Source organism: Trichomycterus rosablanca, chromosome 5 (assembly GCF_030014385.1).
Source record: "Trichomycterus rosablanca isolate fTriRos1 chromosome 5, fTriRos1.hap1, whole genome shotgun sequence".
Lineage (NCBI taxonomy): Eukaryota > Metazoa > Chordata > Actinopteri > Siluriformes > Trichomycteridae > Trichomycterus > Trichomycterus rosablanca.
In genome coordinates this window covers 26,720,997-26,735,822 of record NC_085992.1, presented here as the reverse complement: position 1 = coordinate 26,735,822, position 14,826 = coordinate 26,720,997, and the positions used below count along the sequence as shown (strand labels likewise).

Genomic DNA, 14,826 nt, shown 5'->3' with positions numbered 1-14,826 from the left:
CTTGTTAAATCTTCATTGTTAGGTCTTCAAAACAGGATCAAGCAATGTCCGGCTACTATAGTGACCATTCCACCATCTGTTTGGCATATTAGCAAGTGTGAGGTTTTGAAACTCCACTTGTGTTTGTTTTTACATGATTCCTCATCTACCTTTAACCATCACATCATAAATACAAGCTCATATGTTTATTACACAGCAGACAACCTGTCTTTAACTCATAAATTCTGATGTAATGAAGCACACTGTAACAGCTGTTATCTTTATATAGTTGAACTGATCAGAGGTTGCAAGGTAACCACCACGAACACAAGCCTTAAGGAATGTTTATTACACCATATCTGATCCTGCGTGTCTTTTAGTACAAATCAAGATGTTAACGCAGTCATAGTCATGTATGTCAACCAGGACTGGGCAAGTTACTAAAAAAATAGTTTAGCTATAGTGAAGTTCAACCTGAAACATTGTATGTATTAAAGTTGATATTCATATTTTGAGGGCCTTCATTAAATTTGTAAAACAAGATCTGAGAGGAACTGAGCATATGTAAACCAAAACAAACAATATATATAAATGTGTCATCCCAAAGGTGTTTAATGGGGTGAAGGTCCAGGCTCCCACTTAAGTTTCTTCACATCTAAATTGTCAGTTATTACTTTATGGACCTTACATAGTGCTCAGGGGCACATGCTAGAACATACATTGAGTAAATCTTTTAAATATTCCATCTGAATATCTGAAATAAATCTAAAAATATAAGCAAAGTATGAACCATATTGACATATACAGTATACAGTGTATCACAAAAGTGAGTACACCCCTCACATTTCTGCAGATATTTAAGTATATCTTTTCATGGGACAACACTGACAAAATGACACTTTGACACAATGAAAAGTAGTCTGTGTGCAGCTTATATAACAGTGTAAATTTATTCTTCCCTCAAAATAACTCAATATACAGCCATTAATGTCTAAACCACCGGCAACAAAAGTGAGTACACCCCTTAGTGAAAGTTCCTGAAGTGTCAATATTTTGTGTGGCCACCATTATTTCCCAGAACTGCCTTAACTCTCCTGGGCATGGAGTTTACCAGAGCTTCACAGGTTGCCACTGGAATGCTTTTCCACTCCTCCATGACGACATCACGGAGCTGGCGGATATTCGAGACTTTGCGCTCCTCCACCTTCCGCTTGAGGATGCCCCAAAGATGTTCTATTGGGTTTAGGTCTGGAGACATGCTTGGCCAGTCCATCACCTTTACCCTCAGCCTCTTCAATAAAGCAGTGGTCGTCTTAGAGGTGTGTTTGGGGTCATTATCATGCTGGAACACTGCCCTGCAACCCAGTTTCCGGAGGGAGGGGATCATGCTCTGCTTCAGTATTTCACAGTACATATTGGAGTTCATGTGTCCCTCAATGAAATGTAACTCCCCAACACCTGCTGCACTCATGCAGCCCCAGACCATGGCATTCCCACCACCATGCTTGACTGTAGGCATGACACACTTATCTTTGTACTCCTCACCTGATTGCCGCCACACATGCTTGAGACCATCTGAACCAAACAAATTAATCTTGGTCTCATCAGACCATAGGACATGGTTCCAGTAATCCATGTCCTTTGTTGACATGTCTTCAGCAAACTGTTTGCGGGCTTTCTTGTGTAGAGACTTCAGAAGAGGCTTCCTTCTGGGGTGACAGCCATGCAGACCAATTTGATGTAGTGTGCGGCGTATGGTCTGAGCACTGACAGGCTGACCCCCCACCTTTTCAATCTCTGCAGCAATGCTGACAGCACTCCTGCGCCTATCTTTCAAAGACAGCAGTTGGATGTGACGCTGAGCACGTGCACTCAGCTTCTTTGGACGACCAACGCGAGGTCTGTTCTGAGTGGACCCTGCTCTTTTAAAACGCTGGATGATCTTGGCCACTGTGCTGCAGCTCAGTTTCAGGGTGTTGGCAATCTTCTTGTAGCCTTGGCCATCTTCATGTAGCGCAACAATTCGTCGATCCTCAGAGAGTTCTTTGCCATGAGGTGCCATGTTGGAACTTTCAGTGACCAGTATGAGAGAGTGTGAGAGCTGTACTACTAAATTGAACACGCCTGCTCCCTATGCACACCTGAGACCTAGTAACACTGACGAGTCACATGACATTTTGGAGCGAAAATGACAAGCAGTGCTCAATTTGGACATTTAGGGGTGTAGTCTCTTAGGGGTGTACTCACTTTTGTTGCCGGTGGTTTAGACATTAATGGCTGTATATTGAGTTATTTTGAGGGAAGAATAAATTTACACTGTTATATAAGCTGCACACAGACTACTTTTCATTGTGTCAAAGTGTCATTTTGTCAGTGTTGTCCCATGAAAAGATATACTTAAATATCTGCAGAAATGTGAGGGGTGTACTCACTTTTGTGATACACTGTATATATATATATAAAGAGTGAGAGAGAGAGTTAGGTCAGAAGGAGAAGTCATGTTTTGTGAGCTGGCTTGGTGGATATATAAGGTGTGCGATAGGCTTTCTGAAGTACCATGGGTTTTGCCCTCCCTGGGCCCTAAACAATTGCCCTCCCTGGGGCGGATGGGATCCTCCAGCAAGACAGTGCAACATGTCACACGACTAGAAATGTCCAACATTGGTTGGAAAAGCATAACCAAGACTTCCAAGTACTACCCCGGCCCCCTAATTCCCCAGATTAGAACTCAATTAAGCATCCGTGGGACCACCTCGATCGTTGTGTTTGCTCTATGGATCCTCCCTCATGCACCCTACAGCAGCTGTGGGATGCACTGCAGTCAGCATGGCTCCAGATACCTGTGACAACCTACCAGGACCTTACCGAGTCACTGCCAGCCCGTCTGTGCTGCACACAGTGGTTACTCTGCAAATTAGCTGGTGGTCATAATGTGACTCGACTGTGTATTTGTAACTATGCCAATACATGCTAGTTTAATATTTGCAAACAGATTTCAAAAAAAAAGTTGAGATAACAGAATGTTATGCTGGGAGATTTGTGGAATAATCACAAACATCATTATGGATCTTTCCACATGTAAACAACAAGTAACATTGTTGGGTAAAAAACAAGCAGTAAGAAAAGGCTCAGAGGTTTACCTGCAAGAATGGGTCAAGGTTTGCCACTTTGTCTTAAAAAAATCTTTTTGAAGAAATGCAGAGTTGCACCATTTACAGTCCATGGCATGATTAAAATAGTAATAATCCAGGAATGCTTCTGTAATAAACATAACCACACAGGCTTGAAGATACTTCACAAAACTGGTCAGTAAACAGAAGCCACATTTCATTAAGATAAAGAAAGAAGAAAAATTTAAAAGTACAATAAAAAACTTTCAATGCTTTCACTGACCAACTTTTAATAAATATAAACACATTTCGAATTTAATGCCTACGACACACTTTACCACTGTGTTTCATCACCTTTCCTATTAATCACACTTTAATTGTTTGGGAACTGAGAATGCTAGTTGGTCATTTTTCTTGTAACTACATGTAAGTACAATATGTTATAAATATGACTACACTGTATGGCCGTAAGTATTTTGACACTTAAGTATGAGGGCATCTCATTTCAAGCCGATCGACATTAACATGGAGTCCCCATGTGGCACTTATCTGGAAAAGCTTTAGGTCCACCGGTGTGGGACAAGAAGTCTAAATGTTTCACTTCATCCCAAAGGTGTTTAGTGGGGTGAAGGTCCAGGCTCCCACTTAAGTTTCTTCACATCTAAATTGTCAATTATCACAGCACATTGTGCTTAGGTGCACATGCAAGAACAGGGAAGGACCATCTTCTGGTGTTTTGTTACATACATTGAGTAAATCTTTCAAGTATTACATCTGAACATCTAAAATTAATCTAAAAATATAAACAAAGTATGAACAATATTGACCAGGACTGTCAAACAAATGGGCTTTTGGTCGCAAACTAGTCTAAAATAGTGCACATGGCAAGTTCAGCAAGTGAGAATTTAACTTGCAGAAGTCCTGATATGAACTTCTATGTAAACAAGGGAAATGCAGCCTTGTTTCTAATGTGTTTACTACATGTCAGTAGCTTCTAACTGCAGATATTAACTACAAGATAAAATGAAAGATGTCACCAAGATGTTCTGTTTCACATACCAATAACTGAACAGACAGTGCATTAGAGAAATTACTATTTATTGTAGAACATTAACCAGTCTGCATGAAAATATAATATTCAACTGCACATAATCACTGCAATAACTTTAAACAGCAAATCATTTTCAGCATTTAGAATATAACAGCTGTCATGGTTACAGTTACAGACTGAATAATCAGTTTTATGGGAAAATATGCACTGATCAGCCATAACATTAAAACCACCTCCTTGTTTCTACACTCTCTGTCCATTTTATCAGCTCCACCGACCATATACAAGCACTTTGTAGTTCTACAATTACTGACTGTAGTCCATCTGTTTCTCTACATACTTTTTAGCCTGCTTTCACCCTGTTCTTCAATGGTTAGGACCCCCACAGAACCACTACAGAGCAGGTATTATTTAGGTGGTGGATAATTCTCAGCTCTGCAGTGACACTGACATGGTGGTGGTGTGTTAGTGTGTGTTGTGCTGGTATGAGTGGATCAGACACAGCAGCGCTGCTGGAGTTTTTAAATACTATGTCCACTCACTGTCCACTCTATTAGACACCTAGTTGGTCCACCTTGTAGATGTAAAGTCAGAGACGATCGCTCATCTGTTGCTGCTGTTTGAGTTGGTCATCTTCTAGACCTTCATCAGTGGTCACAGGACGCTGCCTACAGGGCGCTTTTGGCTGGATATTTTTGGTTGGTGGACCATTCTCAGTCCAGCAGGGACAGTCCATCAGCGCTGCTGTGTCTGATCCACTCATACCAGCACAACACACACTAACACACCACCACCATGTCAGTGTCACTGCAGTGCTGAGAATGATCCACCACCCAAATAATACCTGCTCTGTAGTGGTCCACTAAATAAAAAATAGCATGAAAGGGGGCTAACAAAGCATGCAGGGAAACAGATGGACTACAGTCAGTAATTGTAGAACTACAAAGTTCTTATATATGGTAAGTGAAGTCGACAAAAAATGGACAATGTGTGTAGAAACAAGGGGGTGGTTTTAATGTTATGGCTGATCAGTGTATATTTAAATAAAATACAATTCTTGTCTGAAAGAATTATATCAGTGGTCTGTCCCATTATGTTCTGATAGATATAATTTAGGCTGGAAGAGGAAATAAAATATCAACATAACTTTTTTTTTAATTACTGGAAGGTCTGGAAAGGCAGGGGGTGGAGGGAGTAGTATGAGTGGCACACAGCAACATGGGTCCTGGTGTTTTATCCACCCAAGCTTGCAGTGTCTATGTATTTATAGCAGTTACTGTATATAACTACTGTATATGAAAGTGCATATGTGTTGGTTATGACCAACATACCTGAATGCTGCATTTGTATGATCTTATAAAAGATTTGTCTCATGAACTGTTTATATTGTTAAAATTATTTTGCACACATCCAAATGCTGCTCATTTTTTTTGAGTCAGTGAATGCACTGGGAGAGTGTTTGTTTCATCCAAACCAGTGATTGCCCATGCACTCTCTGTTCCACTCCACACGACATATCCAACACCACTGGAACTTACACTGAGCACGAGGACACGTCATGTGCATGCAGCCACCTGAGAATACAAACATAGCACAGTGACATTAACACACACAGAACACAGTTCATGCAAACCTCTCTGTGCAGAGGAGTTAGGATATTTAAAAATAATATAAAAAAAAATTTAAATTAAAAATTATTATTATTTAACTGACGAAAGTATAAAGAAACTATATAAATTGAATTGTTCATTATAAATATAAACCAATTTACAATGTGATGCCTGCATTCAAAAAAGTTGGGACAGACACATGTTTACCACTGTGTTATATGACCCTTCAGATTAATGAAACTTTTTAATGATTTGGGAACTGTGGACATTAATTGTTGCAATTTTGCAGGTGGATTTTTTCTCCATTCTTGCTTGATATGAGACTTGATATGTGGCGCATCCTCAAGTGGAAGGTGGAGGAGTTCAAGGTGTCTAACATCCACCAGCTCCGTGATGTCATCATGGAGGAGTGGAAGAGGATTCCAGTAGCAACCTGTGCAGCTCTGGTGAATTCCATGCCCAGGAGGGTTAAGGCAGTGCTGGATAATAATGGTGGTCACACAAAATATTGACACTTTGGGCACAATTTGGACATGTTCACTGTGGGGTGTACTCACTTATGTTGCCAGCCATTTAGACATTAATGGCTGTGTGTTGAGTTATTTTCAGAAGACAGTAAATCTACACTGCTATACAAGTTGTACACTGACTACTCTAAGTTATATCCAAGTTTTATTTCTATAGTGTTGTCCCATGAAAAGATATAATAAAATATTTGCAGAAATGTGAGGGGTGTACTCACTTTTGTGATACACTGTATGTCTATGAAGTAAAACAGCACTCCTGAGCCCATGTAGCTATATTTACTACAATAGTGGTTTCTCATGCAATGCTGTCTGAAGACTCAAAGGTTAACAGTGGTTTCTTGCCCTACACAGATTTCTTTAGACTTGGTAAATCTTTTCACAGTATTATGTATGGTAGATAAATAAAGTGATTGACAATTCTCATGTGAAGTTCGGCACAAAGTCATAAGCCATGACCCACTGGCTGCCAAGACCAAACCTTTCGGGGCTCCTCCTTTTATACCCAATTACAATACATTCATCTCTTACCAATGCACATGCTTATTGTAAAATGTTTAAAAACTGTGCATAACTTGAATATTTTATGAACTTTTCACTCTTATTTTGCCCCGTCCCAACTATTGAGTGTGTTGTTTGTTTGTTTATTAGGATTTTAATGTCATGTTTTACACTTTGGTTACATTCATGGCAGGAACAGTAATCACTCATCACACAAGATTCCTCAGCCCACAAGCTTATATCGAAGACAGTCTTGGACAATTTAGTGTCTCCAATTCTCCTCACTTGCATGTCTTTGGACTGTGGGAGGAAACCCACGTGGACACAGGGAGAACATGCAAACTCCACACAGAAAGGACCCGGACCGCCCCACCTGCGGATCAAACCCAGGACCTTATTGAGTGTGTTGCAGGCATCAGATTTAATATTAATTTGTAATTACAAATAACAAGCTCGTCATTATTTACTAAAATCTAGTTGGTCACCAATTAGCACCCACTACCTGAGACTCCCTGGTGAAATGACAGCTACATGTTTGGGAGGGTGAATGATAGCATGAAACTCCTCAGAGACATTCTAAGGCAGACATCACATTATTACAGCTTCAGCTACAGATTACAGCTATAGCTTTAAGATTATGGGCTTAATTAACCATGCCTTGAGCTCACAGGTGCCAATGATTGCATCGAGTTAATTATGATTAATAGGGAAAACACGAATGCCTTAGTTAAAAAGCAGTGTAAATTCTCCTAGGTTCACTGTGGCATAATTGAGGCTAAAACTTACAATCTCCTGATAAGGCACATGCTTTTGGTGTTTAATGCTTAAAATCATCTACATTTTGGGCATATTATACATAAACAACAATAATATAATAGATTTATTTATACTGTTACAGTCACAATATTAAAAATGTGAAAGATTTCTGTTCTTGAAAAAGAAGTGTTTGTTCATCCAGACAGAAAAGAGCAGTTGCTAAAGTTATTAAAATCCCCCAAAAATAAATATATACTTTAAATTTCAATATACTAAACCTACCATATACACCTGTAAAGCAGTTATATTAAATGGAAGTTTCAAACTAAGTGTATGTACAACATAGTAGCTGTACAGAATAAACTGATATGTACACATAATTCCATGTATATACTGTTATTAGGTTTAGATAAGAAAAAACATGTACCATTCTTTTCAACAGGAACTCTGCATTTGGGACAGGGCCGTGTGGTCTCGTTTATGATATCCTTTGTGGCTTGTTCCCAGCGGGCACGCAGCGCAGCGTTCTCATCCACCACATAACCCTGGTAAAGAACAGAATAAACAACATAAAGCAAAAGAAAAAGTACTGACATATTAGGATTTTTCTTCTTATAATTGTTCTGCTTCACTTTCTCAGACCAAATGGTAAGTAGTACGGACTTGGTCAACAGGTCACAGTCCATTCCGCCACTTAGGTGTTCAAGCTCAGCCCGACTGGCCGGATGGTTGCACTATAACATAGCATTAAACTTTGAGGGCCATATCTCCTATCCATATGACGTAGAGACGTAGATTTTTTTTCCCCTCTTGGTTATGTAACACATCTTGGTTACATTCATGACAGGACAGGTAGTTACTGGTTCAAATCTTTAATGTCAAACACAGTCATGGACAATTGTGTATCTCCAGTTCACCTCACTTGCACGTTTTTGGACTGCAAGAGGAAACCAGAGCTCCCGGAGGAAACACGGGGAGAACAAGCAAACTCCACACAGAAAGGGCCCAGACCACTTCACCTGAGAACCGAACCCAGGACCTTTATGCTGTGAGGCAACAGTGCTACCCACCAAGCCACCGAATGTTGTAATTTGTATACAGTGTTGTTGCCAGATGCCAGTCAAAAACATGGGTGGAGCAAATCACTCATAAAGCACACCTATACTGTTCTAACTTAGAAAGCATTGCACCGGGGCCGCTCAGGTGGCGCTGTGGTAAAAACACACGTTGGAACCAGAGCTGGGATCTCGAATACATTGTATCGAGTCTCAGCTCTGCCTACCGGCTAAGGCTGAGCGACCACATGAACAACGATTAGCCTGTTGTTCAGATATGGGCGGGACTAAGCCGGATGGGGTCTCTCTCCCATGACTGGTGCAATTACGACCTCTGCTGGCTGATTGATGGCACCTGCACAGAGATGAGAAAAGAGTGTTCTCAGGGTGTGTCTCTCCGTACACAACGCTGAGCTGCACTGCACTCGTCAACGTGCAGGTGATAAAATGCATACGGCATGCTGCCCATGTGTCGTAGGGGGCGTGGGTTAGCTTCATTCAGAGGAAGCATAACGCAATCGGGCAACTGGACGCGATAAAAAAAAAAAGGGAGAAAAAGGGGAGAAAATGCATAAAGAAAATATATATAGAAAGCATTGCACAGATTGTCACCAGACTTCAGAGGCACATAGCATGGGCGGTTCATAGGCTTTGGCAAAAACATGGTAAAACTGCAGTGCTAGGTGACGCTATAACATGCGAGATAATTTTACGCAAACACAGATTGTCCGATTAACATAAATATAAATTTGGCATCAAGCTTCTGGTCATATTCTCCTTCAGGAATGTCCCATATTCACGTCTTGGGCCACATTGGCCTAATTTGTGCTTGAGGAGATTCACTGCTTTTCAAAGGCTTGATGAACTTACCAGGGTTCACATTGGGAAACAGTGTGTTTCATTAATATGTGTATGTATGAAAAATGAAGTGCACCTGCATGGCTCCTCCAGCTGCTGGGGCAAAATGTTGCCTGCACTCTCCTTCATGGTACTCCTCCTTACAGTCCCGGCAGAATACAAACTGCACACAACAAAAATAACAGCTAATTAACTTAGCAGTAAACAGTCATGAATCATATTTTACATATAGCTAAGTATTTAATGCACACGAGGAGTCAAAGTATTTTTTTTTATTAATATAGCAACTTAAATCTCTGAACAGTATCAGCAGTAGCACCAGAATATAATATAATGCCAGGGCATTTCAAAAACACATTGCGGACAACTGTAAGTTTGAAGAACATTTGACTTTGCCAACTTTTAGTCATGTTGGTGGACCTATCAAACTTGGGGTTGGGTTGCAGCCAGTGGCACAAAAAGCATTGCACAAATCTCAGCTTTGTTTTGACTGCATGGGCGCCTACACAGACATTTGCACATTTGCTGTGCCTAAGGAATGGATAGTCAAATGGGTTCCTCATTGCTGCTGTGATTGCTGCCTCTCCTGGCTGGTGGAATTACCCGTATAAGAGATGGTTAATTACAGGACAGTAGTATGTGAAAATCTGCCAGTTCTATAAGCAAATGTAACACAGTTAAAAGCGGAAGCTGAAGGGGCCACTACCGCCCACTAATCTCAGCTTTGTTTTGACCGCTTGGGCACCTCCACAGACATTTGCCCACAGACATTTGCTGTGCCTAAGGCAGTGTTCCCCAACCACTGCGTCCGCGGGTCATTTATTACCAGGCTGCACAGAAGGAATAAATAATTAGAGATCGCTAAAAAAGCAGTTTTCACTGCTCATATTTCAGGTGTTATTGTCTCATATCACCACTAGGTGGAAGCAGCATCTCTTTGCAGCGAAAAAAGCTAATTTTACATCATTTGAAGGCAGTATAATTAAATTCTCCCTCCCCCGCCGGTCCGTGAAATTATATCATATATGAAACCAATCCGTGGTGCAAAAAAGGTTGGGGACCGCTGGCCTAAGGGATGGATAGTCAAATGGGTTCCTCATTGTTGGTTAATTCAAGGATAGTAGTGTGTGACTGTCTAACTTGGCTTCTGTGAGATCCCATCGTTAACAGGTGAAAAGAAGTGGTTAACAACTGTGCATGTGTCAGAGATGTGTGATAGTTTGTAGCTCTTACTGGTCAGGGTAGGGTGGGGGTCTGCAGTGGCTGACTGAAAGGAAAAAAAGGACTGGGAATAGTCCACCAACCAAAAAAAAAACAAAAAAACAACCGTGTCCTGTGACCACAGATGAAGGTCTAGAAGATGACCAACTCAAAAAGCAGCAATAGATGAGCGATCGTCTCTGACTTTACATCTACAAGGTGGACCAACTAGGTAGGAGTGTCTAATAGAGTGGACAGTGAGTGGACATGGTATTTAAAAACTCCAGCGGCGCTGCTTTGTCTGATCCACTCATACCAGCACAACACACACTAACACACCACCACCATGTCATTGTCACTGCAGTGCTGAGAATGATCCACCACCTAAATAATACCTGTTCTGTGGTGGTCCTGTGGGGGTCCTGACCATTGAAGAACAGGGTGAAAGTAGGTTAAAAAGTATGTAGAGAAACAGTCAGTAATTGTAGAACTACAAAGTGCTTCTATATGGTAAGAGGAGCTGATAAAATGGACAGTAAGTGTAGAAACAAGGAGGTGGTTTTAATGTTATGGCTGATCAGTATATTTATATATAATCATGCTAGGATTGAAATGAATTTCTCATCGTCCTTTGACAGTGCAACACCAATATCAGCCACTAGGTGGCAACATTGTCAGCTTTCACACCCGCTATTACACGTTGTGATTGGTTACAAAGGGATTAGAGTGTTCCTTTTATTTTTAGCTCAGCAGCACCTTCGAGGTGCAGCACTGATTTGGAACTTCTTCACAGGAGGTTACTGTGAGGTACAGGTGCTGGTTTCATTTTTTCCTGTTCATTTGCTTTTTCCACAGCGATGACAGCTAGCAGCTCTGTGGCTCAAGGCAGATTTACTCTTTGTTTTTCTACTCGGAGTATGGTGACAAGGAAAGAAAGAAAAAAAAATCTTTGACAGACGTTTTCATCCCACACTTTCCTGCCCCAACAACATTTCCCATCTTCCCCACGCTTTAAACAGAATAACTAAAACTCAACATTGCTCAACACTGTCTCATCATCCAAGTCTGTCACAAAAAGTTGGCAATATTTCGTCATTTAATATTTGGTCTAAAATGACAGCAGCCAGTGTAAATAATAAATTTCTTTTTTACTCACTATTCATTCACTCATTCATTAATTTATTTACTATTTATTTAATTTCAGATTAATCAGTATTCCAGATCTTTTTTGGAAGAAAAAATTCAAGGTCTTTCATGGTACAAGGTTGTGTTTACACTTCTGTGATGGCAGCATTAATGCAGAACAGTACAGTGAGATCTTAGAGCAACATATACTGCCTTCAAGACGTCATCTTCTCCAGGGACGTCCATGCATTCTTCAACAAGACAATGCAAAACCATATAAAAAGGCATTGTTCCGGAAAAATGGGGACGGGTACTAGACTGGCCTGCCTGCAGACCTGACCTGTCCCAAATAGAGAAAGTGTGGCGAATTTTAAAATAAATGTGACAACAACCCTGTGCTTTTGCACATCTTAGGACTTGTTTGCAGGAGGAATGGGACAAAATAAAACCTAAAACACTAAATCACTTAGTATCCTCAGTGCAAATATGTCTTTTAGTGTAAGAAGGAAAATCAACATTACAAAGTGGTAAATGCTTTACTGTCCTAGCTTTTTTTTAGAATGTGTTGCAGGCTTGAAATGCAGGAATGGATGTACACTATATTGTCAAAAGTATTTGCTCATCTGCCTTCACACGAATATGAACTTGAGTGACATCCCATTCTTAATCCATAGGGTTTAATATGATGTTGGCCCACCCTTTGCAGCTATAACAGCTTCAACTCTTCTGGGAAGGCTTTCCACAAGGATTAGGAGTGTGTTTATGGGAATTTTTGACCGTTTTTCCAGAAGTGCATTTGTGAGGTCAGACACTGATGTTGGACGAGAAGACCTGGCTCTTAGTCTCCGCTCTAATTAATCCCAAAGGTGTTCTATCGGGTTGAGGTCAGGACTCTCTGCAGGCCAGTACAGTTCTTCCACACCAAACTCGCTCATCCACGTCTTTATGGACCTTGCTTTGTGCACTGGTGCAGTCATGTTGTAACAGGAAATGGCCATCCCCAAACTGTTCAAAGTTGGGAGCATGAAATTGTCCAAAATCTCTTGGTGTGCTGAAGCATTAGGAGTTCTTTTCACTGGAACTAAGGGGTTGAGCCCAACTCCTGAAAAACAACCCCACACCATAATCCCCCTCCACCAAACTTTACACTTGGCACAATGCAGTCAGACAAGTACCGTTCTCCTGGCAAGCGCAAAACCCTGACTCATCTATCGGATTGCCAGGCGGAGAAGCGTGATTCATCACTCCAGAAAACACGGCTCCACTGCTCTAGAGTTCAGTGGCGACGTGTTTTGCATCCGACACTCTGATTTGCGCTTGATTTGAGGCTTGGATGCAGCTGCTCGGCCATGGAAACTCATTCCATGAAGCTCTCTACACACTGTTCTTGAGCTAATCTGAAGGCCACATGAAGTTTCAAGGTCTGTAGCGATCGACTCTGCAGAAAGTTGGCGACCTCTGCGCGCTATGTGCCTCAGCATCCGCTGACCCCGCTCTGTCATTTTACGTGGCTACCACTTGGTGGCTGAGTTGCTGTCATTCCCAATTGCTTCCACTTTGTTCTAATAGCACTGACAGTCGACAGTCGTCTGCATGCCTAGGTGCTGTGGCCATGGAAGTGATTGGAACACCTGAATTCAATTATTTGGATGGGTGAGTGAATACTTTTGGCAATATAGTGTATATTAAGTAAATGCAGTTGACCAGAGCAACATGAAATATCTTGGGCTCATACTGTCTGCAATAAAATAAAAGTCAATTTATATAACAGTACATTTATTTCAAAAAAATTGCATTTTCCATATTGTCCCAAATATTTCTGATTTGGGGTTGTACCATGACATTTTAAATGTAAATCAGGCTGCATTTGCCAAGAGGTTAATGGGGTTGTGGTTGGATATCTCAGCGTGACAATGATTACATGCTTGATAACGATGATTACATGCATGATTTCATGCTTTTGCTTTGTGACAAAGTAAGGTGTGGTAAGTAAGGTGTGAGGTAGATTTATTCTGCTCGTATTAAAAACTACTTCATACGTTTATTTAGGCATTATAAACTGGTTCTCCTATTCGAGTATATGTAATGTATATGTGATAAAGCCTGACAGAAAAACCTGACAGCCCCACTTCACTCACGATAACGGCTCAGACTGTTCTGACTGCTAGTACACGTCTTCACTATTGCCAACTGCTTATAAAGAAATCATCTTCACCATTCTTCTCACCATTGAGACATGACTCCACACACACACACACACACACACACTCTAGACACAAAGAGACGACAAATTCAATAGGCTGACTGATTTGTGTATTAAAATACTGTATTAAACCAGGTACCTAGATGTTGTAGTAAATAAAGTAAATGCAATATAATAACTCTACACTACAGTGTGTCAATGACTAGGGCACAGTGTCGACATTGCAATATGTGTGTGTGTGTGTGTGTGTGTTTGTGTGTGTGAAAGCCTGGGTTTACACCAACATGAGAAGGCCAACTCCAATAAAGCCTTTATCTGTGGCAGCCAGATCCAGCACTGCATGCACTGACCTCACCATCACTGGCACCCATGCCAAACAGACCCATCCCCCCATGTTACACACCTTCATACAGCAGTATCACACAGCTATTACAGTCCTACACAATGGCGCCTTCAGTCATACACTGAGCATGCACGCTCTGAAGTACGAGTAGCAATTGTGATGTGCAGCTTTGTTACATGGTACATGGTATTATGGACTCCATAAAGTACCAGTAGATTTAAGTAAATGAGTAAGCTGATTAATGACAGTCTGGCATTACCTAGCAAATAAACCTGGGTTATGGCTACATTTTTAAAAAGGCCACTGATTCAAAACTACAAAAATGAGAATAAAAACAATATTTTGCAATAGCCATTCCAGTCTGCTGACAAAAATCTCAATAAAAACCTGTGGCATGACCTAAAAAAAGACTTTAACTAAAACTAGGGAAAATAAAGAAAGGTATATGTTTGTTGGTGCTAATGTGATGCAGCCTAAAGCATACAGTAAACTTGCCAGTCATTATTTTGAT

General features: G+C 40.9%; 1 protein-coding gene across 2 annotated transcripts in view; it reads right to left on the bottom strand.

The window, feature by feature from the left end:
* Positions 1-3,202: 3,202 nt before the first annotated feature.
* prkn (parkin RBR E3 ubiquitin protein ligase) overlaps positions 3,203-14,826 on the bottom strand; it is a 182,388-nt gene continuing 170,764 nt past the window's right edge. The window contains exons 10-13 of one of the 2 annotated variants that reach the window (XM_062995011.1): positions 9,521-9,607; positions 7,959-8,076; positions 5,679-5,714; positions 3,203-3,237 (exon numbers count right to left, since the gene is read on the bottom strand). In XM_062995011.1, the coding sequence (XP_062851081.1) occupies positions 3,236-3,237; positions 5,679-5,714; positions 7,959-8,076; positions 9,521-9,607 (243 nt within the window). In that variant the 3' untranslated portion in view covers positions 3,203-3,235. Of the gene's footprint in view, positions 3,238-5,138; positions 5,715-7,958; positions 8,077-9,520; positions 9,608-14,826 lie in introns of those variants that run through there. The other variant, XM_062995010.1, reaches the window with a different exon arrangement.